At 32.8% G+C, this 27,495-nt stretch overlaps 3 protein-coding genes and 1 long non-coding RNA gene across 10 annotated transcripts; 1 reads left to right on the top strand and 3 right to left on the bottom strand.

The window, feature by feature from the left end:
* Positions 1-424: 424 nt before the first annotated feature.
* Positions 425-5,568, bottom strand: LOC103842886 (putative defensin-like protein 110). The gene is made up of 3 exons (XM_033278790.1): positions 5,426-5,568; positions 4,880-5,028; positions 425-4,783 (listed from the first exon to the last, which is right to left on the bottom strand). Exons 2-3 carry the CDS (start codon positions 4,974-4,976, stop codon positions 4,611-4,613), a joined length of 270 nt encoding a protein of 89 aa, XP_033134681.1. The 5' UTR covers positions 4,977-5,028; positions 5,426-5,568; the 3' UTR covers positions 425-4,610.
* A 1,289-nt stretch (positions 5,569-6,857) lies between these two features.
* Positions 6,858-13,188, bottom strand: LOC103842885 (mediator of RNA polymerase II transcription subunit 15a). Of its 4 annotated transcripts, XM_018654880.2 has the most exons (12): positions 12,798-13,188; positions 12,092-12,212; positions 11,869-11,980; positions 11,419-11,536; positions 10,062-11,333; positions 9,909-9,979; positions 9,686-9,760; positions 8,337-9,488; positions 7,910-8,254; positions 7,636-7,842; positions 7,460-7,548; positions 7,152-7,376 (listed from the first exon to the last, which is right to left on the bottom strand). In XM_018654880.2, the coding sequence occupies exons 2-12, from the start codon at positions 12,202-12,204 to the stop codon at positions 7,364-7,366; spliced, it is 3,567 nt and encodes a 1,188-aa protein (XP_018510396.1). In that variant the 5' UTR covers positions 12,205-12,212; positions 12,798-13,188; the 3' UTR covers positions 7,152-7,363. The 4 variants fall into 4 exon arrangements, with proteins under 4 accessions (XP_033134666.1, XP_009117809.1, XP_009117810.1 ...); XM_033278775.1 differs by lacking the exon at positions 12,798-13,188 and having other exon boundaries at positions 6,858-7,359; positions 12,092-12,204; XM_009119561.3 differs by lacking the exons at positions 11,869-11,980; positions 12,092-12,212; positions 12,798-13,188 and adding an exon at positions 11,619-11,857 and having other exon boundaries at positions 6,858-7,359.
* A 2,811-nt stretch (positions 13,189-15,999) lies between these two features.
* LOC103842884 lies at positions 16,000-24,625 on the top strand. Of its 4 annotated transcripts, none has more exons than XR_004450848.1 (3): positions 16,000-18,209; positions 18,685-18,794; positions 22,862-24,625. It is a non-coding gene; the product is annotated as an uncharacterized LOC103842884 (long non-coding RNA). The 4 variants fall into 4 exon arrangements; XR_004450847.1 differs by having other exon boundaries at positions 16,000-18,234; XR_004450849.1 differs by lacking the exons at positions 16,000-18,209; positions 18,685-18,794 and adding an exon at positions 21,504-22,535 and having other exon boundaries at positions 22,862-22,919; positions 23,758-23,960.
* LOC103842883 (mediator of RNA polymerase II transcription subunit 15a-like) lies at positions 23,744-27,284 on the bottom strand. Its single transcript, XM_009119557.3, has 5 exons — positions 27,161-27,284; positions 26,218-26,339; positions 25,976-26,087; positions 25,709-25,832; positions 23,744-25,470 (listed from the first exon to the last, which is right to left on the bottom strand). Exons 2-5 carry the CDS (start codon positions 26,322-26,324, stop codon positions 25,388-25,390), a joined length of 426 nt encoding a protein of 141 aa, XP_009117805.1. The 5' UTR covers positions 26,325-26,339; positions 27,161-27,284; the 3' UTR covers positions 23,744-25,387.
* Between the last annotated feature and the right edge of the window lie 211 nt (positions 27,285-27,495).

Here is a 27,495-nt window from a genome sequence, read left to right as displayed (position 1 = left end):
TTTTCAATATGGGTAAATTTAGTGTATGATTGGTTATTTGGTTGTGTGCACATTTCTATTGAAAAAAAAAAGTTCAAAGGATAATAGTAAAATAGAGAGATTTGAGGGATGGTGGTTGCATCTTCTTTACTTTGGTAGTATAATAATAAAATGAAAAAGGGTCCGGCCAAAAGCAATGCAGGTGGGTTCCATCAGAGGCGTGTCCGTCCAAAAGTCTCACTCTCACGAGATAAGTGACGCATTGATGAAGCTCAGCCCTAACTTCCCAATATTCTTGTATATTTTTTACTAATTATTATCCCATTTTTAATAAACTGTTTGATGATAAATTACACCAAGTACATATCCTCTCTATCGAACTCAGCTTTTAAAAAGTTGCATTTGAAAACTATATTTGTTTTTGTTTCTTTTTTTTTTTTTTTTGTCAACCTTTATATTAAAAGCCCAAAGGGCAATTTTTGTTACAAATGGAATTCAAACCCATTACAAATGCAGAGCCCAATTAAACCCTAAATTATATGATAAGGATGAACAAGAGTAAGGCAGTTGTCCATCTACGTGCCTCCATCATCTCTTAACTGGCTCCACGTGTCACTCATGGGAAAGGATTGCCTCTTCTCCGGCAAGGTAACTGACTTGAACTCCGACGAGTCGATTCCTCCGGAACACAAAGATCGAACCCAACTTTGATTCCATTTGTATGCTTCAGTCTCTCAATCGCTGTTGCCTCTGAGACTCTCTTACTGTCTTCACTGGATGTGAACATCTTCAAGAAGCATTATCTGATTTAGGACACAGCTATTGACAGAACACTTGTCTATAGAACAAACTCTGTCTTTTCTTAAACTGTACCAAACCAAAAGCTCACTTGTAAAAACTCAAATCTTCAAATCATCCGAATACTTTGCCAAATCCATATGAAGCAAAGATTGATTTCTTCAAACTTGAAGATCAAGCATGCCAGATAAAGAAGAAGAAAATTTTAGAGACAAACAGGAATAGATAAGTTGAAATACGAGAGATGAAGTTTAATTTGAAAACTTTATTCAGCTTTAATTCAAAATAGAGAAACATTACGAGTGAAAATCGGGTCTGTTTTGATTAAAGCTTAGCACACCAAAATCGCCTAACGAAAACAAGATCGCCTACGCGAAGCAAGTTCGATACATAGATCGAAAGTATTCACAACAAAAAACAAAATAAAAAAGATGGTAACCGGTGGAAAGACCACCGGTCACCGACGAGATTCTTTGATTTAGAAACTTTGGTAGAGAGAAGGTAGAGCAAGTTAGAGAGAGGTTTAATAAGCACATATGTGCGTTTTTGTTTCTTTACTCGGGCAACTAAAATGGTTTTTTACTTTTTTAGTCTAACAAAATAGTCTAAACTACTGCCAAAATATATTTTATAGGATTTGTTTTGTTATATCGTTGCAGTGCTGTTTTATGCGAAAGACAATAATACTAATAATTAATTGAATAAAATAATGGCAATAATAATGTAATAAACAATAAATAAATTTGAAGATGAGGTGTTGGGGATTGGTCACTTTCCACTTATGTATGTGTCCCATTCTCTTACACGTTCACGTAAAAGTTTTAATGCTTTGCTATTTTCCTTATTATTATTTTTTATCTTCTTTGGTCATTTTTTTTTCATATTCCGCTTATTTCCGATCAGATTGCTTTACAAGACATCATCCATTTGTTATCTTATTTATGTTAAGTTGTTTTGTACAAAAGAACGTTCTGAACTATTAAGGTTTGTGGGTGGGTTATAATTTTATACTATTTCGGCTATGTGGAATATAAGTATCATTTTCGATTTTCAATGCAAAATTTATTAATTTTATGCAGTAATTTATTTTTCTATTGGTTGAAATATGATTAAGTGTATAGGTAACTGTGTTTTTATATAGGAAATACAAAAAAATAATTGTTTTTTTAATCTGTGTGCACAAAGTCAAAATGACACTTAATATGAAACAGATGGAGTATGTATTATAGTTTATATTGGGTTTGGGTTTAGTGGTTGGATTTAGGGTTTAATATTTATGGATTGAGGTAATGTTTAGTATTAGAGGTTATGGGTGGAGTTATAATCTTGTATTATTTCTGTCATATAGAATATATTCCCTCCGGTCCTAAAAGATGTATGTTCTAGAAAAAAAATTTGTTTCAAAAAAATATATTTTTTTACCTTTTCAATGATGATTTTATGAAAAATTGTAAGTTTCAGAAAAATTAATGGTGTTTATGGAATTTTTATTAGCCAAAAGTTATGAAAAATTGTTATTCACAAAAAATAATGCATATTTAATGAGTTTTCTTAATATATGTGAAAAGTCTAGAATATGCATCTTTTAAAAACAGAGGAAGTAGCACTCAGTGCATATGTATGTGGTCAATAAACATGTGACGGAGATGACTCATCTTTCTTTCATGTCTATTTATGTATATAGCATAGTATAATATTACATAATATTTTATATTAATTTAAGTTTTGAATTTGCTTACAATATTATAAATTTATACTATATTTATATTTGGGTTTGGGTTTAGTGGTTGGGATTTAGAGTTTAATATTTATCGGTTGGGTTAATGTTTAGTATTAGAGGTTGTGGAGGGGGGGGGAGGGGGGGTTATAATCATATATTGCTTCGGCCATATAAAATAGAAAATTCAGTGCATATATGTGTAGTTAATAAATGTGTAACGTGGATAACTCCTCTTTCTTCCAGTGAAATAGTTTTTAGGCACATTTGACCATATATTACATGAACTATGTAGACACATAGAACATATTTTTACCGAGTAATGGTAAAAAAGAATAGTATCACCGGATAAATTAGGTTGATATAAATATTAATATAATTTGAGTTATTCTAGTCAGAAATCCTAGTTCTACCAAATGATCAACAAAATCTCAACCTCTTTTGACTTTGAAAATTTAAGTAAAACGTTGAAAATAAGAGAAAATTTGAATAACATGAGATCTTATTTGAAAACTACACATTTATTTGTTTTTTTTGGAAACAACACTTTTATATAAGTAAATTGACTAAATTATCCAATATAATTCTAATATATTTTGTGATCATGATTATTTTAATATCTATACTAACAAATTCAACCAAAAAAACAGACTGAATCAATGTGATACCCGTATTGTTGTTTATCATCATCAGTTTAATAATTATACTGTGCAAACTAATTTTGATTTTTGTGAAAAGTTTAATAGCAGAAACTCTATTAAATGGCTTGGAGCCATACTCTCAGTGAAATAGAGAAGTTACATTGATCGGAGAAGCCACATGCAGCATATCACAAATTCCAAAACCAGCGGTCAACATAATCACAAGATAGAAACCCCTCTAAAAAGATGCAATATAATTTCCTCTAAAACTATATTAGATTGAAGTCAGTTAGCACATACATACATCTGTATACAAAGAATCGAATTGTACTAGAAGTGATGTTTTCAAAACTTAATTGTAGCCAGAGCTTTCATAAAATTTATAAAGATTTTAGAATCTTTTGTATTTATCAATGCTATCTTAAAATAGTAAATAGTAAAATAATATATTTGTGTTTAGGCGTATATTTATTTTAAACACTAATAATCATAATATAGCATTTTTAATTTGTATTTTAGTTACTAAAACAGATATTTAATTTGTATTTTAGTTACTAAAGAAAGTGTAGTTATCAAAATATAAATATAGATTTATTTTTCAAATTCTAAACTATAAATAGAGTATTTTTTAAATTAACCCAAAAATAATCATTATGAAAAATCGGAACAAATTAATTATAATTTGCCATAACTATTAAAATATTTTGGTCAATGATCTTGAATTGGTACCATTTGTATATCCAATGACTACTTTGAGAAGGAAATACCTTACGTTTCAAATGGAATTGTGATGAAAAAAATCAATTTACATACTTTACGGTCGTAGAGTGTTATTTCTTTTTATAATAACAGTCGCATTGACTGAATTCTTTTAAAAAGTTCATATGTTATTTTTTGGTTTTTAGTCTTCATTAAGAAAGGTCACAAAGATCGAGGTTTCACGAGCATGGAAGTAGTGCTTCGTAGTTCCGGCATGCTACGGTTTTTTTTAATTGCATATGGGTGAGAGGCTGGGAGCATCCGTCGCATAAAATGAGGCTGAGCCATTGCAATCTTTTGTAATCAAAGTTGTTCCACATAATGACGATGGAAGTTATCTCATAGACATGCACTACTATATATCGTAACAATTGATTTTGGTGATGTTCCCAGCTGCCAAATCATGGTATTCTAAGTGTTAAATGTGTAGTTTGATTCCTAAAGAGCCGTCGGTAACCACATTTTAGTGAAAATATTCCATTCTTGGAACTTTATACACTCTCATATATATTTTAACGATACAATAAAACATTGAAAGCTACTGATCATTACAAGAAAACTTGCGAAACGACTAGTATATTTAAATAAAAATCTAACACGTTTGAAAACGAATTATGTTTCCTTGTACTGCAGTATGTATTTTTTTTTGTCTAATGGTTTAACACCAGTATGTATTGTATTATATATATATCTTAGATTCTTAGTCAAACACATGCTTATTTAGAGGAACAACAGCATGGACTACCATAGAATTCACACCAGCCTGATTTAAACTTCATCCTCTGACAAAATGCAATGCAAACTTTGTCCAATGACTCCCCCGGCCCCATGCCGGGTTGCAAACACTCACTTGTTTTGAAGCACATATCCTCCTTTTTGATTACAAAACCTATTCAATATAAATCATTAAACCAATATATACCTTTGTTAAAAAGATGAAATTATGTCCATGATTTTTTTAAAAAAATTTGGTGAATATCGGTACCTGAAATGTTATCAGATGTTGTACGACAATGAACATAAGATACGACGAGCAGAATGGTGAGAACAAATGCAACTAGATTCTTTTTGGTGATATCCATTTTATAATACTATCTTCTTCTTTTTCTTATGATTTGTTTTGTTTCACTTAGGCTGGTCAAATATATATATAAGAAGAAGCATACATAAAGAAGTATTTTATAGTCAATGTTAAAAAAGGACATAATCTTTAAATTTATTTCCTTTGATTTGTGACCAATACAGTTCAAAAAAAGAAGATTTGTGACCAATATAAAACAAAACAAAAAAATCTTTTGTTTGACTACAAATATCTCTTATATATTAAAAGATAAGCATTACAACATATGCTGTCCCTTATATATTAAAAAATAAACATTAGAACATTTTACATATAACATGTATTATCACTACATGATTTTTAGAATCACTAGAAAATTAAGTTAGTCTATTTAAACATATATTATACATATTTTGTTAAAAGGATGAAATTATGTCCATGGTAAAAAAATAATTTGGAGAATATCAGTACCAGAAATGTTTTCATCAGATGTTATACGACAATGAACATAAGGCAAGCAGAATGGTGAGAACAAATGCAACTAGAATATTTTTGGTGATAGCCATTTTATCATAATATCTTCTTCGTTTTCTTACGATTTGTTTTATTTTCACTTGGCCTGATCAAATATATATATAACAGGTTTTCTGTAAAAAAAAAATAAAAGTATAAAAAACAGATTTTTATAGCCAATATTTTAAATTATTTTCTTAGATTTGTAACCAATATAAAAAGAAATAAATAAATACTTTCTTACTACGAATCTAAGAAAATAAATTGGAAGATTATTTACATTCATATCTGACCATAAAAGATACATTCTTGCTATGTAGAGAATGTGCATAATGTTGAGATATCTATCTTAAAATGTTGAGATATTTTTTAAATATCTTTGGATATTTTTTAAATATCTTTGGATATATTCATTAGTGTAAATAAATCTTGGGAAGATGAGAGAGGTATACAATCTCTTGTCAATAGATTCTGGTCTAACTATCACTGAACTTCGTTTGAGTCAATATGATTAGACTTTGTGACAAAAAAAGAAGTCAATATGATTAGACTTTTCGTGTCTTTTGTAAATGATATAATCAGATACCCTAAATTCTCAGATCTTCCCCTTGCTTAATTTGTTTATATAACACAGTGCTCTAAAACATAATGTAATCCCATTGTGTTTGCTGCTTTACCCACACTGTGACTGATGGTCACTCTTCATTGTCCACACTCTCACCCCATATTCTACAAACCACTCCCATCTTAACGACAAAGCCCGCCACTTTAAAAAAGTTAAAGCCTCCCTATTCAGTTTCCTCTCTATATACACAAACACACACGCGGGCACACACACACAAAGAGACAAACTTTTGTTGAGACCATCAAAAGAATCTTGCATGGATTGGTTTCATGGCTGTCGAGAACAAAACTTAAACCTTGAACCTTGTCCCATCCGCGAGGAGTCTTTCCTTCTCCAAGAACGAGCTCGAACACGAAGACATCGCTTACTTCAACCACGAGTTCCTCCAGGGCATAGGAATCTCCATCGCTAAACACTGCCTCATGATCCTCAAACTCGGTCGTAACGAGATCGCAAGAGATCTCCTCTTCTCACCTCTCCTTCCATCTTCAGAAATATCATCTTTTTTTTGCTTGCATGTCAATTCTTGACAGCAACAAAAGAGCAGAGTTCCAAGCGATTCTCAGAGAAAAAAGGTGAAGACTTACTCACCAACCAAAAGGGAAGACCATGAAGAGTGAGTAACGAAAAGCCAAATGAGTCCATAGCTCACCAAGCAACCACATGCACCGATAAAGAGAGCCATATCCATGGCGGAAGCAAAGCAACGCTCTCTCCAACGAATGAGGAATATACCAACGGTTACACAAAATACACACTATACAATACAACTGAAAATATTCAGTAATACATCATATAATATAAATGAAAAATGGCAGTACTACTGCATACAAATCTTTGACTACTAGATAAAAGCTCCCAGGTAGAAACAAACTTATGCTATACAACAAAAAGTGGGTTAAAAGGCAAAAAAGCCTTTTGTGTGTTGGGACCTTTTATATAATTTTGACATGAAAACAGTAACAAGTAAGAATCATAGCGATATAAAAAGAGTTTTGACAAACAGTGTTAATCACAGGATTACAAATTAAGGACATGGTGAAGAGATGCATATCAGATTCAGGAAGCGGCTACAAATTTCTCCCAAGTACCGTATTTTGAACTGAAAGTTCCACCTCCAAATTGCTGTGCGTACTCACATATCACAGTCCGAGCGCATGCCTCCCATGTCTTGGCTATGTCTTTGAGCGACATTGGCTGTGACAGACTTCTTAGTAATATATTGAACCTTGCCATAGCTTTGGACGACAGGTCCTCTTTCTCTTTGCTGTTCAAGAAACCAGACTATGTTAAGTTAAAGGTAAGAAGATGATCCAGTTTCTTATAGATGGTTACCAGAGACATGACTCGGATGATTTTGCTTGTACCTGGTTTCGACAGGGAGATTATCCAGGAGAGATGGAGAGCCTCTGGGGTAGCTACAAGGTACCAGCAGCCGCAATGGTTGAATAGGAGACTGTAACAGAACAGAAGCACAAAACATTATCTTAAAAAAACGATAAAATAAAATGATTTTCAATCCAAACGAAACGATCATGCTTACCATTTGGGTTGATGAGAGATGAGCCTTCAAGGCTGGGCTGAGAGAAACCGCTTTAAACGAGAATCTTACTGTTGTTCCTTCACACCCTTTGCTTGCTATTGCTCCCTCACTAACATCAGCAGCATCTTCATCATCACTAATCTCAACAACTGTATCTATCAGCCGCTGGTTTATCTCCTTTATTTCCTCCAAAAGGGCGTGCTCCTTCTGTAGTCCAAAAAAGTGTCCTCAATCTTCATATACACCTAAGGGAAGTATAACTGAAAATCCATACCTCAGTTCTTGCTTTCTTGCCAACAGAAGTCGCAGTAGATTCCAGATCTGATGTTTCTGAACATGCAAACTGCTTGTAGTTATCACCAACGCTTCCTCCTAATGAAGAAACGCTTAATGGCATTGCAGTTGTGTTACGTTTCATTTTCTTGCTCGCCGTCATCCCCTCTTGCGTCATTAAGTTTCTTGCTTGGAGACGACACTTTGTCATTGCAACCAAATCCTCACCAACTGAAGTTCTTGAACCGTTTCCTGGGGCTGAACCAGCTATCCTATCAACCATGCTTACAACAGATCTGATGTCACTTACTCCAGAAGAAAGTGATTGTGGTGAGATGGACTTCACCTGAAAAAACAACAGAAAGTGTATACATCAATCAAAGCAATGTTTCTGCTACAAGATATGGGATGTTAGTAATGTTACTTACGACTCTAATAAGGCGTTCAATAGGCAGCTCAGCCGCGCTTTGATTTAAATTATTTCCATCAGGACTAGTAAGCTCCTGAAGGAGAGGAGATGCAGAGATCCCTGGAGTGCCAATTGCAATGGATTGAACTACACTTTGTTGTTGGCGTGCAGTGTTTCCCATTGCTCCAGGTTGTTTCTCAGATTCAACTTGCATAGGGGAAGGTGCCAGGGAGGTTGAAGGAGATGGGACAACAAAAGGGGAGTGTGCAGGTTGCAATGGAGTTCCCATCTTATTGACAGATGACATAAGAATTTTCTGGTCGACCTGAGGAGACGAATGTTGTTGTGTCATTTGAGGAGATGCACCTGGGAGAAGTTGAGGCGAAGTAGCAGGAAGCTGGGATCCTGGTTTTAACTGCTGAAGGGGATAAGTACCACGCTGACCCTGCAGAGAATGTTGCTGGAACTGTGCCCCTTGCTGTCTTGCTTGCAACTGTTGCTGCTGCTGCTGACTTAACTGCTGCTTTTGTAGTAGCTGCTGCATTTGGCGCTGCTGAAATTGCTGTTTGAACTGCTGCGTCATTTGTTGGTCTTGATGTTGCTTCAGGTGCTGTTGCTGAAGCAAACCGGAACTTAACTGGGCTTGATTAAAATTGGACTGCAGTGTACTTAACCCACTTTGAGCAGAGGCAGAACTGTTATTCACTTGTTGAGAGATATTTTGTTGCATGGATCCCATGGTAACCTGTGCATTTCCTTTGCCTGACTCTAAACTAGAAGCCGGAATGCTCTGCTGTGGAGCTGAAACTCCAGGACGAGATGATAGAACATTGTTCTGCATATTTGCCAGACTACTCTGCTGTGCCCTTGGCACAGAACCTGCCATGCTCATTGACTGCATCTGCGTATTAGCTTGACTATCATGAGACTGTTCCTGACCGTTCTGACCTGATTGTTGCTGCATCTGCCCTTGCTGTAGTGGCCTCCTCGGCCTGTGATTATTTAAGAAATTTATAATCTGCTTCTCATAATTAGCCACCTTATCCTTTAATGCAGGCATGATGTTAATCTTTGGAACCGATAGGAATTGTATCATTCGGTCCAACATATTTTTGAATTGTTTTAATTTCTCAAACTGCTCTGATCTTTGTTGCTGCGGAAGAGAAGCGTCCTGCTCGAGAGAGGAAAAAAATGTGTTCAATAAGAAAAAAATACAAGTACATAGATGCAAGCTACAACCACTTGACTTGCAATATTGAAACGTTCTTGCATTAAATTAAATTCAAAGTCTCATAAGGTACATGCTACTGTTGCGGAGGACATACTAATGCAAACTATTCTCCTAGTTAAAAAAAAATGGTAACTTACCTGCTGTAACTTGGCTCCAACTCTCTGATTGATTTCACTAAGATCTGGTAAGTACGCCTCTTTCATGGTTTGGATCTGCAAAAACAAGCACAATGGTCACATGATTACTCATCACGGATATATATATCTAAAATCGCCAGCCTAGTTGCATCTATCTTCTTAAGATTTAATTAGTGTCATCAGAATTGGAAAAGATATAGCAAACTTTTTTTTTTTAAACTACCTTTTGGTAAACCTCTTCTTGCCAATCGACTCCATTTGCACTTTCCGTCTGTGCCGTCGAGTCTAGCGAAGCTAAAATTTATGAAATGGGGTTGTTCAGCATCAGATCCTATTCAGAGATTGTGTAAAGTATTCACAAGGATGTAAAACATACATGATGGCATCTCCGGAAGAGTTCTTTGGGATTGATATAGTTGTTGTTGTCTCTGTTGGTCCACTACACTTTGAGGTGGAAGCAGGGAACCAGTGACTTGGCCAGACGATTGTAGTCTTTGTTGCACATCCTGTTGTAGAAGATTAGGTTGTTGTTGTTGTAAACCTAGCTGCTGATGATGCGACTGAAGGGGTATCATCTGATTTTGTGACTGTTGGCCCTGAGAAGAAAACACGCCATGGCCAGCCTGATGAGCTCGTTGTAGCCCAACCGTTGGCTGTGATAACATGTGCTGCACCGACTGCTGGTTAGTCTGCAAGCTCGAATTACTGAGCAGCTGTTGTTGTTGTTGCTGCAGTCCTGTAACATTGCTATGACTAGTGCCAAGTGGTTGCTGATGCGTTGTCTGAAGGCTATTTTGTTGAGACATCAATTGCTGCTGGGACGGTACTTGTTGCTTCTGCTGTTGCATATTCAAAATATTATTTTGTTGGTTCAGTAACCTTTGCTGGTGTTGCTGCTGCATATCCCCGACAAGATTCTGCCCCATCATCTGCTTCTGTTGGATGCCTGACCCACTTGCAGCTTGTTGTCGCATCATCTGTGCTTGCTGCTGTTGTAGAGGAGAAATAGGCTGTTGCTGCGGCAATGAAGTTTGCTGCTGATGGATGCCAGAGGCTTGTTGTGATTGAGGATGTTGCCTTAGCAGCGAAGATTGATGCTGACGAAGCATAGACTGTTGAGGACTTGATTGCTGATTTGTGTGGAGACCCTGGAGAGGTGATGAGCTCACAGCTGAGGTAGATGTTGAAATGCCAGACTGTTGCATTTGATTGGGCTGCAGCAAATTTGGTTGCTGTTGTTGTTGAATGTGCTGAACATTCCCTGACTGAAAATTCTGCTTGAGAAGCTGCTGCTGTAGCTGCTGCTGGTAAAGAAACTGTGCACTCTGTGGCTGCTGCTGCTGCTGCTGCTGCTGAGAAGACATAGCATTAGGCCTTCCCAGCATCTGCCTTTGGGATGATCCTGAAAACATGTTCGAAGAAAGGCCATGCTGACCGGATGAATCTTGCAACATTCCGGCTACATTTTGCATACTGGGATTCTGGTTTACAACGCTTGTGACATTAGTATTATTGGTCAAAGCAGTAGAACCAGTCATTCCAGAGGCAGTATTACTCTGCATGGGTTGGGACAGCAACGGCTGAGGTGGTGCTTGAGACTGATTGTTTGGTAAAGTTCCCGGAAGAAGGTGCCCTTGAATGTTGGGTTCTACTCAAAAGGAAAGATTAAACAGCACCATATTAGAGAAACAGACATCCAAAAACTTGATACATGCTTTGAGAATTGTGGTTACTTATATCCATGGATGAGACATTATTAGCGGCAGGGATAGATGAGGAAGAGCCGGTTGGATTTTGAGATTTAGAGTCCATAGTTAGCATCTTCATGGATATTTTCCGAAGGTAATCACTCTGAAATTCGAAATAAAAGAATTTCAGAAAGGTATACATGGATTTGATACCCTATATATTGAGACTAAAGCTTTACATGTACCAAAAACAGGACCACTTCTAGGCATAGACAAGTGAAACATTGGTCTATGATCTCCAAAAATTTTGAAGAAAATTAGATAGACATAGGACCCCAACCATTAATTGAAACTTTCACTAAATCACCTACATCCACAAAATCTCAGGCCAAAAATCGTTCATTTCCAGGTTGTGGACTCTATTGCCTCACAAATATTTATATACACCAAACACTAAAATAAAATAAAAAGATGTACAAGCAGACGATTGATGACCTGGTTAACAGCACCACTGAAAATTTTCTCCTCGAATCTAGCAGCAATTCTCCTGAGCTCGTTAACTCCCTCTGTTCCAGAATGTGGAAGGTGCTTCTTTAGTGTCTCCATTCTGCATACAAGTGACAAGTGAATAAGTACACAAAAAAACAGTGTCATTAAGAAACTATAACATCATATTAAGATGAATTTTTTTTAAAGCATCATGTAATAATAAAGATACATTTTGTTGACAATCTTCTGGCGTGAATCAGGTGGCAATTGACTTCTCCAGTCACCAGAGTCCATGGAAGGATCTCCATTTGGAAGATCAGGCCTCCAATTGTTATTATCCATCAAGTGTCCTGCTTTTAACAAGCCATGAAAAAAGCAAAAGTATCAATAGGAAGTAAATTTCTTAAAAATAAATGAAAATAGAGAAGAAACCAAAACATGAAACAAACAACCACACAACATTGGATTAGATTGAGACACAGAATGTCTTAATATATGTTCCTTTTGTTTAACATTTATGCCAAGAATCACCAGCCAGGCTAACATAACCATTCAAGGAAGCCGAAGCTTGCTCACCAACCCTATAGGGACCAAAAATCTTTTTTTTTTAAACCAGTAACCTCACCTCTTTTTTTTTTTCTGTTCTTACAAAGACTCGAACTACAATAGCCTGTCCGAAAACGAATAAGCATACTCAACATGAAACAAAACGACCACACAACATTGGGATTAGATTGAGACACAGAATGTCTTAATATATATATATCCATCAGATATTAGATACGGAATCAACAAATCCTATAGAGACCAAAAAGTTCATATTTTTATGTTTTCTGTAATATTATTACAAAGCCTGCCTCAGACACGAACTCAAGTAGCCTGTCCGAAAACGAATTAAACATACTTTATCACACCAACAACGTTCATATACTCACCTAATTAATAAGAAACCCAGAAACCACCAATCTATAAACGGCGGTATCGCATGTCTTGTCGTTAATCCCGATCACAAGAGACGAGATTCGGAAAATTTTCACCACAAATTTTCAGAGCTTAATCGAAAATTTTCACAACGATTTAGGGTTAAATGTTGATGGAGAAAGGGATTGGAAAGGATCTTTTTTTTTTCTGGGCAAAATGCAGAAGAAGGAAACTTGTTCGTCTCAAATCATTTTCTGCCAAAGGCGTTTATGGCTCTTTTAGCTTATAAGGACAACGGATTTGACTTTAAATTACCCAAAGCCCCCTCTTAAGATATGAACATGCCTATGTTGAGGCGACGACGTTTTTAATTTCCACATGTGGTTTAGCCCTTTTTGACCGTAGCGGTAGAAGAGTTCAATGAAAGAAAAGACTTTTTAACCTTTGCTGTTAAAATATTATGAATCACCTCCACGTCACTTTTCTTATCACACTACACTCCAATGGACATTTTTTTTTTGTCAACCCAATGGACACGTCAATTTCTTTATGAGTAATTTTCACTCTAAATCACTTTAGCACTTTTTATTACAGCATAAGACACTTATTGCTCCTACGGTAGTTTTGAGTAACTTTTACTTCTTTTTCCCTAACTAAACGTAACTACAAAAGATTCTAGTTTCCTTTTGTTTTAACTATTTTTATTAAAAAAATACTTACCTTTTTGCTTTACTTTCTTTTTCATTTACCGTAAGTTTCTTCTCCACAAAAACCACATATGTAGTTCAATCTTCTTCTTATCCACTTCGACCAACAAGCACCACCGCAAAGAAAGATCAGAAGTTGACCGGGGAACGTCTTCGTCTCAATCTCAATACAATTTGATGTAGTTCCGCCGCCGGCTCAATCCCCGGCTCTGTTTCAATCCATCATCACCGGGTGGTCATTCTCAGCGCCGTCGCGTCACGTCTTCCTCCGCGTCTTTAAATTGGTGGTTCGTCAAGCTCTGTCGTGCCTTCCTCCATGACATCTCCTCCTCTCCAACCGCCGGCGAACCAAACGGAGGGTCGATCCGAATTGTGAACCTCGAAGGGATCCATTCCCAAACCAAGTTTCATATATTTCCACAACTAGTCCTTTAGTTTTCAATTTTTTATAATTTGACCCTAAAAGTTGCAAATTTGCACAGTTTCTTTTCAATTTGGCTCCACAATTGTAATTGTGTAATACAACTCCTATTTTATAAAGATTACTATGCAAAAAAAATATAATCTAAAATGAAAAGCCAAAACCATGAAATACATTATTATCGTTTAAATATTAGCTATATGTATGAAGATTCCTGAATGTTCATATGTACATGAATTAATGTACACAAAATTAGTATCCACATGTACAAGAATACACACGTACACCAATTAAATTATGCAAGAATTCACATGTACACCTGATAAATTTATTAGATATAGTTGCAATTTACAATATAAAATAGTAAAGGTGTACATATATTTTTTACTCACAACGTTTGACATATATACTACGTGTACACATGTACAATGGCTTTCTCGGCTAGCAACGTCTTCAAGTACTAGAGAAACACATTCTAACTACGTGTACACATGTACAATGGGTATGATTTACACATTGAATAGTAAAAGTACATGTACACATGTACAATGCAGTAAATTTGTAAAGCAAATTAATCAGACTAGAAGTTTGAGGCATATTGTGAAAGAAGCATGAAACTAGAGGACCAAAGTGCAAAAAGACGATACTCCTCAATTGGTGTTACTCGAACGATCTTTTCACCCGATCTCCGACGACGGTGAGCCGGGATAATGTGTACAACACAACATATAAAACAAACCTTTTTAGCTTATTTATTACTTTTTAAAGAACTTTGATCATACTTTTATGGGCCTTCACAGCTAGCCACTTTCTCAAGATAGTAGAGAAACACATTATAGTTACGTGTACACATGTACAATTGGTATGATGTACACATTGATCAATAAAATTACGTGTACACATGTACAATGCGGTAAATTTGTAAAGCAATGATATGGAATGATTTGAATGAGTTATAGTTTTAGATATGGAATGATATGAAATGATTTGAATGAGTTATAGTTTTAGAGTTAATTTAGATTATTTTAAGTTTCTCTTACGTGTATATATAGAATTTTTAGAGTTTTACCATCTTAATTTAATTTATTTTTAGACAAATTCATTGGCTCCATATTAATAGTTTAAGTGAGAAACAAATTGCAAAATGTGGTCTACTAGTAAGAAAGAGCCTTTGAGCCATCATATCCATGTTCAAATCTCCATGAGATCATTTTTTTCTCATCAATGGCAAAATCGTAAATACATCATCTTCAACCTCACAATTCTTTTTTTTTTCTTCTGTAAAAATGCTACGGCCGTAAATCATGGCTTCGTCTTAAATCTCCAAACTTTGAGTGTATTTCATGTTATTTTGGCATCAAAATTATAGATCTATTTGGTATTAATTGATTTCAGACATTAACCTCTAAAAAAAAGATCTTGGTGAATCTGATTTAGAGATCTTCAACGTACGGTGACGAAGAAGAAATCCAGCGGCAGCTGGTTGATATGGCGGAGGTGGCTGGGGATATAGTGGATACGAACCTCGACGGTAATGGTGTTGTGATTGGTGGTGGTTGTGGGTTTGGGTCCGACAATGATTTGGGTCCGGTGGGTTGGGAGGGAGGAAACAGAGGCAAATGTTAAGGATATGGGTGAGGTGGTGGTAATGGTGGTGGTGGGTGTGGTGGTGAATACACGTTCAGTTATAAAGAAGAAAGGAATAAGGGAAGAGAAAGAAAAATAATATAAATTCAATTTCTTTAGTTAGGTGATTTGTTTAAAGGATGTAACTAAATTAGTTAGAAGAGAAGAGAAAGTTAAGAAAAAGTGTTTCAAGAGTGAAATGTGTCTTAGAGTGTAATATAAAAGATGAAATGTGACTTTAAGTGTAAATATTTCTTTATACTTTATACATGTTTTTCCTTTTAACTATTGCAGGTTTGTTCGAGGGTTTATTCGTGAAATAACAAAAAAAAAATTAGATTTGTAGTAAAATGATAAAGAGATAGGAAAAGAAAAAAAAGTAGAGAAGGTGAGATTTTGATTATCTAGTGACTTATAGTTTTTTTTGGTTACTGGGTCTAATTTCCTTTATTCAAGGTAATTTATTTATTTTTTTGCTAAAAAATAAACATCTATTTTATTAAAGTGTAAGTACCATTTCCACTTAACTATTAATTCACCTAATTATTTACATTTCATGCCACTGAGAACCTAACTAATCCTACATTTTAGCATTAGTTGTTATTTTGTCATTTAATTTAATCATAAAACATTATCTTAATTTACATAAAATGGTTTTCCGTTGGTGCTGAAATTAATTAATTTAGAACATAACTCATATTCAACTAAACAATATCAAAATCAATTTAATTGTAGCAGTAGCATGTCGAATACATAAATTAATTATCATTCTAAACGAAAATCACTTTATAATGGATTACTAGATTTTGACCCGCGCTTTGAAAGCGCGGGATTTGTTTTCAAAATGCGGAGATTTGTTTTTGTTAACATATCAAAACATATATACTGCGGTTGTATTTTATAGGAAACAAAATTGTAAGATTCCCAATACCCGGGTTATATTTCGAGATACATGATTGAGAAAATTGTTCTTATTTTTTACTTAGTACAACATATCATAGGCATGGGCACTCGGGTCCTTGGATCGGGTTTGGACCGGGTCTTGTCGGTTCGGATCCTTCGGGTTTTGGAAATCTAGATCCTTATAGATATCTATAATTTTTTGAGTCGGTTACGGGTCGAGTCTTGTCGGATCCGGATCAGTTCGGATCTACAATTCTAATACCCGTAAAATACCTACAGTTTTTGAGTATATTTCGGATTTGGGTTGGTTCAGATATTTAGGAACCGAAATACCCGGACTGGACCCGACAACTCGAAATATACCGAAAACTCTAAAAATATCCAAAGAACCGCAAAAATACATGAAAATTTATCCAAAATCAGACCCGAAAACCCAAAAGATACCCAAAATTTTAACTAAGTACCCGAATTATATTTTTTGAAAATCTAATTTTACCCGAAAAATAAAATTATGCCCAAAAACCGAATCTGAAACTTTAAGGAATATCCAAAATATAAAAATATACCCAATCACTTAAATATATCTGATACACACAATAATATTTGGGTACTTGGGTAGCCGATCGAGTCTCGGATAGGACCCGTACACGAACCGAGATCCGCAGTTATAAGAAAAAAGATCCAACATATACTTTAACATGAATCCGGACCCAGACCCGAACCTGTATTTTTGGATCGGTTCTGATTCAGATCTTTCAATCCGAGTAAAATGTCCATACCTAACAAATCCATCTAATTCAACAGTATAGATTTTATATTGTTAAATAAAACACAAAGATAAATTATGATTTTTTTATGTTTCAAATTTTAAATTATGCATAAATATAATCGTACACATATAATATTTATGTTTAAGTGTAACTTAGAAACACAATATGATTATTATTCTTTTGCTAGATATAGGATAACATATTTTTATCTTAGCCATTAAATTTTAAAAAATAAATTGTAATGTTATTTGTAGTAATAGATACAGTATAACCTCTTTAATATTAATACTCTATAAATTAATATACACTAAAAATTTCTATAAAATAATATAATTTTATAGTCCCAAGTTGAGTTTTTGGTTCAATTAGTATATCGATAAATTAATATCTCTATAAATTAATATCTCTATAAATTAATAAAAAAAATTATAGTTTTGGTGTAGTTCAACATTATCAATTTATAGAGGTTTCATTGTACTTTATAATAATGTTTATAATTTTCAATTAAATTTTTAATTACTTATATAATTTAGATTGGACTTTTTAATGGGCCAAACCAAAAATTTATTATAATTTTGAATACAAATTATCAAGATGGGTTGTATTTTGAATACAAAATGTTTAGCAAAGCCAGAATTTTCAAAATAGGCTCAAGCCCAGTCCATGGTTTTGTTATTTTCCAATAGAGTCCAAGTATTTTTTGTCATGTTTCAGACAAAATCTAGGTTTCTAAACAAAAATAAACTCAAATGGCGACTGAAGCAGAAGAATCGGGTATTCCACAATTTGACTAAGCATCATTTCCAAGGTTTGCTCTTTTCCTGTATTTTCATTATCGTTGATAGATAGTTGAACTCCATGATTCTACTAACCAATTTATTTTTTTGTTTTTAATTTCTTTTGCATGTACTGTCCCATGGCTTAAATGGAATAGATCCGATGAATTTGAAGCCAATCTGAGGCATTCATAGAAAGATTTTGGTGAGGTCATTCAATTAGGTATTCAATGAAAAAGTCTCCAAAGGTTTGTCTTCGATTGCTAGTAAATTGTTTCATACCATTGATTGTTGATCTTTTTTTTTGCTTGCAAGGATCTATGAAGTTAATATTCTGTGTCTTAATTTTTTTTTAAAATGTCTGTAAAAATATATTTATTTCTTTAAATTTAGTTATTATTTTCCGGTTAATTGGCTTTTCTTTGTTTTTGCGTCAACTATTTTAGAAAACTATTATCCAAAATGTTTATTATATTTTTAACAGTTATTTTGTAACATATTTAAATAGCTAATATAAATAAATTAGATAATTTAAAATTAAGTAATTAATAAAAATAAAATTAATCTTTGTTATAAAATATTTTTTTTATTAAATGTTACAGCCATCTTCTTTTGTTTGGGTCTTTTGATTTTTTTTAATTAAAACATATTGGTTCAAGCCCATTAAATTTATCGACAGATATAAAAAAAAATTTCAGGTGTTCGACAAAAGAAAACAAAAAATATTCTCTCTCACCTGTCGGTTCCTTTGTCGCAAAGAGAAGAAGATGGCTATCTCCGACAGAAGGACTTAATCCAATCCTTAATGGTAAATTCTCAGTTACATTTGTTTCTCTTATTGATCTCTCATAGCTATCTGCCATTTGTTTCTCTTAATCCGATCCTTAATGGTAATATTTCGTATCTTCATTCTTATTTATTATATATTTTTCTCCTTATTATTATTAATGTGATTTGTTTTTAGTTCACAAACATCTCCACAAATGAAAAATACATATAATTAAACATCTATCGAGGTAAAATATATCACGGGTGTTTTTTGAACTAAACATTATATATTTTACTCACAATTATTTACTATTACAATATAATATAGACTGTCCTTTATAAGTACAAAAAAAAAAATTTGATTTTATATTGTGAGCATTTTCAGGTATTACAAAATGTTGTCATCCACGCTGGTGCACAACAAACAATCATTTTAAGATAAGTGTTCGGATGAATACCATCATACTATTTAATATCCATTCATTGTTAGGAAAACAAATAAGGAGATTAGGATAACTAGAGGTATCACCGCGCTACGCGCGGTTTGTTTGTCTATAAAACTTGCATTTATATTTTTCATATTAAACTTAAAATTTTTAATTATATAACTTATTTGTTTTGATATAATATTTAACAAATTAAAAGGATTATTTTTAAAAATATAAGTTTTTTCTTTGAAATATTGTTAATTTATATTTTAATATATATTTTAGATTTTAACATAGTTAAAAATTCTATTAATCTTTTAGTAATCATGTTAAATTTTATTAAAAGTTCAAATACTCTATATTTAATAAATTTTTAATATTTTCTATTATTTTATGTTTCATATATTTCTTTATAAATAATCTGATTTAATTTTTAAACTATTATTTGAAGAATAGGTAAATGACCTTCATTTCATATATATATATATACATATATTCATAAATGTGTAATCATTTTGAATACTTAAATCTGTAAAGTTTGATAACCAATAAAAATTATTCAATAATCTTTAATTTGAAACTATAGTTTTTCAATATTAAAATTTGTTTGGTATTTACTATTTTTTAAATGATAATTTATTAAAAAAATATGAAATCTGGAGATTTCAATGAGAATGATTCCATGTTTAGATACTACGTAAATGTACTTTGGATAGATTATGCGTATTTCAAATATGCAGATGTTATTAGTCATTGTTGTTGTGTAAAAAATAATATATATATATATATATATATATATATATATATATATATATATATATATATAACATTGCAATATTGTTTGTATGTTTGAGTAGAAACATACTTCCATTACTATTTTACACTCTTAAATTAATTATTAATTATTAAACAGTTTAAAATGAAGTTAAAATAGCGGAAATCAGAATATAAATTTTTCGAGATTTGAAAAACTTTCTCATATTGCATCGATTGGTGATGTTCTAACCTAAATTGATCTTTACAGAAAATTATTTCATAATGCATTGAATGGTGACTAAATTGAACTTTACACAAAATTATTTGGTATAACATTATAAATAAATGATGGAAAATTAATCTAACGGTATATATATGATAGACTGGAAATAACAACTAAAAGAATTACTGTAAATTTCTCAAATTACTCTTTTAAGATTTAATAACTCACAAAGAGGAACATGACTAAAACATGTTTCATTAAAGAAGTAAAAGACTATTCTACCTTTATTTTATAGATTTAAATATAATAATTATTTAAATAAAAATACAATAATAATTTTTATTTTTGAATTCGAAATTTTTTTTTTTCATATTTTTCAATATTTTAACTTGAAATCCCAAATTATTACTGAAACTAAAAACATTTATGTTAAAATTGTGTAGTTTGTTTTAAAGAAAATTCATGTACACACCCCACTAATTTAAACCATAATTCTATATTAGTTAACCATAGAAGTATAAATGTCTATTTATCTTTTAATGAAATCTCTTTTTGTCATTTTGACCTTTGAATGCTATATTTATAACAAAAAAAATTCTAGGTCATCCTAAAAAACTTCTCAGAAAAGTATTTGTAATGAGCTAATCAAAAGATACAAACATATTTTAATTTTTACTTTAATAGTATATGCTGATTTGTTTCAGTGGTACACACTAAAAGCCACAAAGTTTCATTAATTATTTACTTTATTTAGTATATACAAATCTTGTATGTTCTGACAAATGTTTTGACATAACTTTATTTTAATTTATTTTGATATCAATTTTACAAAACATTTAGAGTAGACATCAAAGTAACTCTTAAGATAATTTTTAATTTTATTTTTACTGAATTTAAGTTTTTATTTATAAATATGATTTCTTTATTTTTTAACAAATTAAACACAATGTATTCAATTAGTTAGTTAAACGTTTTATGATGTTTATCTGAAAATATCATATGAAGTACACTCTAAGAGAATGCTAAAATTGGCTTAAATCGTAGAGTTTTTCTTGCGCTACACCCAACTGCTGACTTATATATTTTAATTTGTTACAAATGTGTTATGTATGTTTTTTATTATCTGTTCCTCTTTTCTACAACATTAACTTAATAAATTAAGTGTTTTTGCATGTAAATGTTAATTACTTTATCATTATTGAGATTTGAGAGTATAATATATATATATATATATTAAAGTGTATTATATTGGCTATAAAAGAAGAATATATAGTGCAACAAACATAGTTAAGGAGATGAAGATATCTTTAGATTCGATATTTTTTAATGATGTTGATTGATTTTTAATGTCCATTTAGTTATCTGGGTTGTCTAGTATTTGTTTGGGCAGTTAATTTTTCTTAGTCATCTTGTTTTGTTATTTTATAGTATGTTCTATTTTAAGTAAAATTAATGAAAACTTGAAATTTTGGTTTTCTTTTAGCCAGCGAAGTGGAGATCGAATGAATGAAGAGCATCGTATACGTCGGCTATGGATAAATAAATTATTGGTTTTTTCTTGATTCTTCGTTTTTCTCTGTTGATTGGTCATTTTCTTAGGGGGGTTGTAGGGTTTCAAGAGAAAATCAACTGAGAAAGCGTGTTGGTGATGCTTGATTCCACTCTCAACCCTCTCCTATTTATAGGGTATGAGGTGTTTTCGGTTTTAAAACGCATGAAGCTTTGATTGTAAAGGAGGGAGACAGAGAGTTTTTTGGAGGTAATGAGTTAGATGTAAACTGAAGATTCATTGTATAGGTTACAGAAACGTTGAACGGAAGGTAAGGAAGAGATGGACATGAAGATATAGGGGAGGTCGAAAGTTCTGAGAATGAGTTTTGGTGTTTTTTTACGGCGAAGAGAGATATGTTGAATCGTCAAATATGGAGACGACTCCAAACCTCATCAACTTGAACATTAAACGCAGAATTTTGATTTGTTTGGGCTACAATGGGCTTGCAGATAAATTGATTTTTTATTGGACTTGTAGCATTACCTAACCAAACCAAATTAAAAACACGTTAACAATTAATGGAGATTCGGCCGAACTTGTATGCACTTAATAATCAATCCCAAACGTAATAATCAAACCCAACTCGTAGGTGGGAGGGCCCAAACCTATCCAATTTCGTGTGCTGACGTGGAGAATAGAACCCACCCCATTGGAGGATTTTCTGGTCCTATGTGGACAGGCTCATAGAGCTTGCTATCTGCCTTTTAGTAGTGTTATGATACCATCTTATGATTTTTTTTAAAGATTATATACGTAAGGAAAACAAATAAGGAGATTAGGATAATACTGTGATGGCATGAAACTGTATCTAACGTAAATCAGGTAATAGATTTCTACACATTTCGTATTCGTACGGACCCAAATAATTATACACTAATTTGTTTAAATAAAAATATTTTTTTTATTTTAGCATTGATCCCCCAACGATTTCAAATTGTTCTTCCTGCAAGTAGCATGAATTTTGATCCACTGAAAGATATTTTAGAGAATAACACATTATTCACGATCTCAGTAAAACAACTCGTAAACTAAAAACTTAAAAATGTCGCAGTATTTACCTTTTTGTCTGCAAATATGATCTCTAAAGTCTTTGCTCAAAAAAAAAGATCTCTAAAGTCTCACTAAACCCAACATTGGATGGTTTCCAGGTATGCATGATTTTGGCTTCAATAAACCAAGTTGTTTTCATGGCCTAATCTCATCAAGGTACACCATCTTTTTTTTAGAATACATTATATGAGAAACGTATAGAAAACAACATTGCTTGCTTTGAGTCTAGATGGCGTGTTTGCTTTGAATCTAGATGGTCGATATATATAAGAAAATTTAAGGCATGAGGTTCAGAATATTCTCATTCAAATAGTTATAAAATAGGGCCGTGAGTTTAGGAAAATATATTATCTCGACCTTCTAGTTTATTAAAGTTATGGAACATTAGATTTTCTGGTATATTATTATCGATATTTCAGTTACCAAAATTCACGCTTTCTTGTTTTGATTTTATGTTATTACAATCATCGAAGATATGGGACAATAGGATTGGCTGGGTGGGTATTTATGATTTAGATTAATGGCATTATATCGATATTTCAGTTACCAAAATTCACTCTTTCTTGTTGTGATTTAATATTTATATTTTCGGTTACTGATGTGAAAATCTTTGCAAATTCAATAATTTGGCCGAGTATATTGCACAATGGTTAATCCCGTGAAGATTCAAAACTAATGCATGCTGCTTTTAAAATATTTGGGGGTTTAGGGGTTGGTATGATTTGACATTGCTTAATTTTAATAAATCAATGAATAAAAAAGGATTTGTGGTTTTGCGGGTTCGTCTGTAACTCATACTATGCATATAAAAATGCAAGCTTACAAATTTATAAAAACGAATCTGAACATTAATAAGTTTGATATTCAGGAGTTTGAATAGTGCAACATGTATGTTTGAAGGGTGCAATAGTTTGTAACCAAAACCTTGATTGGAAGTGATGAATGGTCGATACATTGATATTAACATAATGTATTTTTTATTTTAATTTGGAAGCTTGCAGAATCCAATATTCGAGAGGGAAACCTTCAAACTTTAATCGTTGAAGCTTCAGTGTCGATGGAACATCATTATCAATATACAAAGATTTGGTAAATGTACTGTGTAAGAAATGAAAATCAGTGTGTTATAGCAATTGAGTTTTTTAAATTATGTTCCATCGTTTAATATGTAGATGAAGCATCGTCTATTTTTTTCCATTTAACAACGTTTACTAACTGAAAAATGCATCAAGAAGGTGTTAATTTGATATGTAATTATACACATAGTTTCGATAGGCAGTAAATGTAGTGTTGTTGTTTAAATAAAAGAAATCTCAGAAAAATACATAATTAAATTAAAAACATAGCTTAAAATATTCCAGTGGCAGAATCTGGTAAATATTGTTGAAAGAGAAGGGTACCTCAAAAAAGGGCCTTCTGTTTTAATAGTATTGATGTAACTATCAATTTACATTAAAAATAATGTAATCAGTTTTTACTATGAAATGAGATGAACCAAACTATTTATAAGATAATTATAATAATTTGAATGATTTATGTTTAAACCGGATTCAATGGTCATATGTTCAAAATTTTAGATTGATTTTCACGTATATTGATTAAAAAAAAACTAAATCGGAATAAATTGTCACAATCTTCTATATGTTAATATAATTTTCCCTAAAATAGATAATCAATTAATTTTATCCATATTTGAATTAATACAGACTAATCAATATTTTTGAATTATTCATATGATCTATATTTTAACTAATTCACAAAGTAATATTTTTCTCTTACATTTTTAACAATTAATATGATATATTAGCATATATATATGTAACAGATTTAATTGATTAAAACTGAATATTACATTATACTTATAAAAAAATAACATTTAATACAAATAATAATATAATGTTGACCACGACTCTACGTACAATAAATAAATATATATATATATATATATATATATTTATTTATTTATATAAAAGATAGAAAAAACTCATGCGGATGCACGGTCAACACGGTCAAGAATCTAGTTCATTAATTAAAATGATAATTTCTTCTTTGGAACTGTCTTCCTGAAAGATTTAAACCGCTTTGAACGCCCCTTATTATTCACTTAGCTTCCCTCTTCCATACTCTTCATCTTCAAGGAACAAGGATATCAAGAAGTGGAGAAGATGAAGATATCAAGAAAGTACACATTGAGCTTAATCAAAAACGTGAAAACCTGGTTTATAACGGGTGTTGAAAATTAACTCCTCGAAGCTGACAACAATTCTCATGAACTTCTCAATTCCTTATAACACTTGTCTATCTATGTAACATAGTCACAGGTCCAAGCAATACAACAAAAACGTTAGCAAAACATTCTGTTTCTACGGACTTTTGTCATTAAATTGGCTCAAGAATAAGATAAACAACGTACTAATGCATAAATCCAAACGCAAAGAGGAGCCTTACTTAAGGCATTGCTTCCTCGTCAAGAAACATTTCATCTTGTTACTGATTACACAACAAGTTGGTCCATGTCATTATACAAACGCAATAACCCTTTTTATTCAATTTTGAAGGTTTCTCCGCTTAATATTATTAATACATATATGGAATCGCCTGAAAGTTCCAAACGCAAATGGCTTTTAGTGGCCCCCTTCACATGTGTTCATGGAAGGTTCTTCGTTCAGGAGAGAAGTCTCCGAATTGTCATTGATCATAAGATGGCCTGTTCACAAAAAGCATAAACGGTAGATTTTATAACTCCATACATACTTAGAAAACAAAATCGAATACTTCAAATGAATGGAGGGGAAAAGGCGAGACCACAGACATGGATACATATAACCCCTAAAACTTCATATTGGCGGTGCCTATTCTTAGGGCCATATACATGTAGCTTACACAAGGAGAATGCATTACATTAACACACCAAAAAACAAGCTTACAAGAAGGACGTTATTTACCCATATCCACTTCCAAGGGCCGGGTGTTATTATCAGCAGGGATGGATGAGGAAGAGCCAGGTGCATTATACCGTCTACCCTCCAGGGTCAACATCTTGAGGGATATTTTCCGAAGGTAATCAGTCTGAAAGTCGAAACAAAAATAAATAGATATCCATATATATTGGGGCCTAAGCTTTACAGGTAACAAAAGTTAACTTTTTACATGTTGTTGCTACACAAAATCTCCATATTAAATCAAACTTAAAGAAAGGACGTGAGTATTACCCGGTTAGCAGCACCCCTGAAAACTTTCTCCTCGAATCTAACAGCAATTCTCCAAAGCTCGTTGATTCCTTCTTGTCCAGATAATGGAATAACTTTCTTTAGTGTGTCCAGTCTGCGCAGTAAATCAAGTAAGAAGAATAAACTTATTGATCAAGGAAATAACAGCATTAATATTAACATGCCCTTCTATCTCTAGAGTATATGTATAATATAATAAATAATAATGGATTGGTACGCTTTACATCTTGTTGACGATCTTCTGACGCGTAATAAATGACAATTGAGTTTTCCAGTCATATGTGGCCATGGCTGGTTCTCCGTTATGAAGAAGAAAAGGCTCACCTCCCATCAAGACTCAAGACTTCTATAGCTCAATTAAAAATACATTAAAGTGTGATTAGTCCAGTCTCCTCTTATAAATATTTCTAGGGCATGGATACATTGTGAAAAGCGCGTGATGAGATAGAATGGAAACAAGAGTTTCTAGAGCCTGTTCAAGGAGGAGATTCCTTGCTGTTCTTTTATCTCCTGGACCGCGTTCCTTGGCAGATTACCGACACGAGACAGCTTGATATCATGGGGACTCTCTGTTCCACCAGGTTGTGTCTTTTGCACTTCAGCAAATGAATCCCATAACCATTTGTTTTTTCAATGTGCTTTTGCTGCTGCTATTTGGCTTTGTTATTGTGGCAGGTACATGGCGTCGCCACCAGCTTCATTGGATGCGGTTATGGAGCAGTGTCGCAACCTCCAGGGACCTCAAGCTCGACGGAATGCTCGCATCTTCAGGGACGTGAGGATGAATCAAGACGGTTTCTTCAGAGTGGTGGATCGTTCCATGCGTGATCGGCTCCTTTCCCCTTCTCTCGTGTTTTCCTCCTCTCTCTCCTTGCTGGAGTTGTATTTTTGGTTCCTTTCCCCTTATAGTTAATGCAACTTCTCTCTCTCATTCTCCTTGTAATAAGTTGTGTTTCACAATATTGTAAAACCTTTTAAAAAACTGGTATAAATTTTAATATTTAGACCCAAAAAAAAAAAAAAAAGTTTCTAGAGCATGCATCACTACCAGCTTCGTTCACTGATCGGTTTTCATAATTATTGTAAAAATGAGCCTACGATACGTTTTATAGCATGTCAACCATAAGAATGAAAACCTTAAGATCAAAATTTCGAAAGACAAATCACCTCAGATTGCAGGAGCTCTCTGTCAGAGATCAAGAGTTTGCGACGCGCAGAGTCGAAGAGCTTTGGCGTGAACATAAAAATAGAAGAAAACAACTGAAATATACTAGGTTTTGTAACACGGCCCAGCTGAACACTAAAGAGGTGATACGTCTTGTTGAGCCCAAACATAATACTATTTAGTTTTGATTTTTGATAATTATACAATTTTTATATCAATTTTTTTTATTAATTTTAGTTTAATATTTTTAACCAAAAAATAAATTAAAAATCTATCTAAGTTTATAATTCTAAATATATACATATAATATTCTTAAATATAATTTAAAATGGATAAA

The sequence above is a fragment of the Brassica rapa genome, chromosome A09 (assembly GCF_000309985.2).
Source record: "Brassica rapa cultivar Chiifu-401-42 chromosome A09, CAAS_Brap_v3.01, whole genome shotgun sequence".
Classification (NCBI taxonomy): domain Eukaryota; kingdom Viridiplantae; phylum Streptophyta; class Magnoliopsida; order Brassicales; family Brassicaceae; genus Brassica; species Brassica rapa.
Note: the sequence above shows the minus strand (reverse complement) of the source record. Positions and strands in the feature narration are given on the sequence as shown.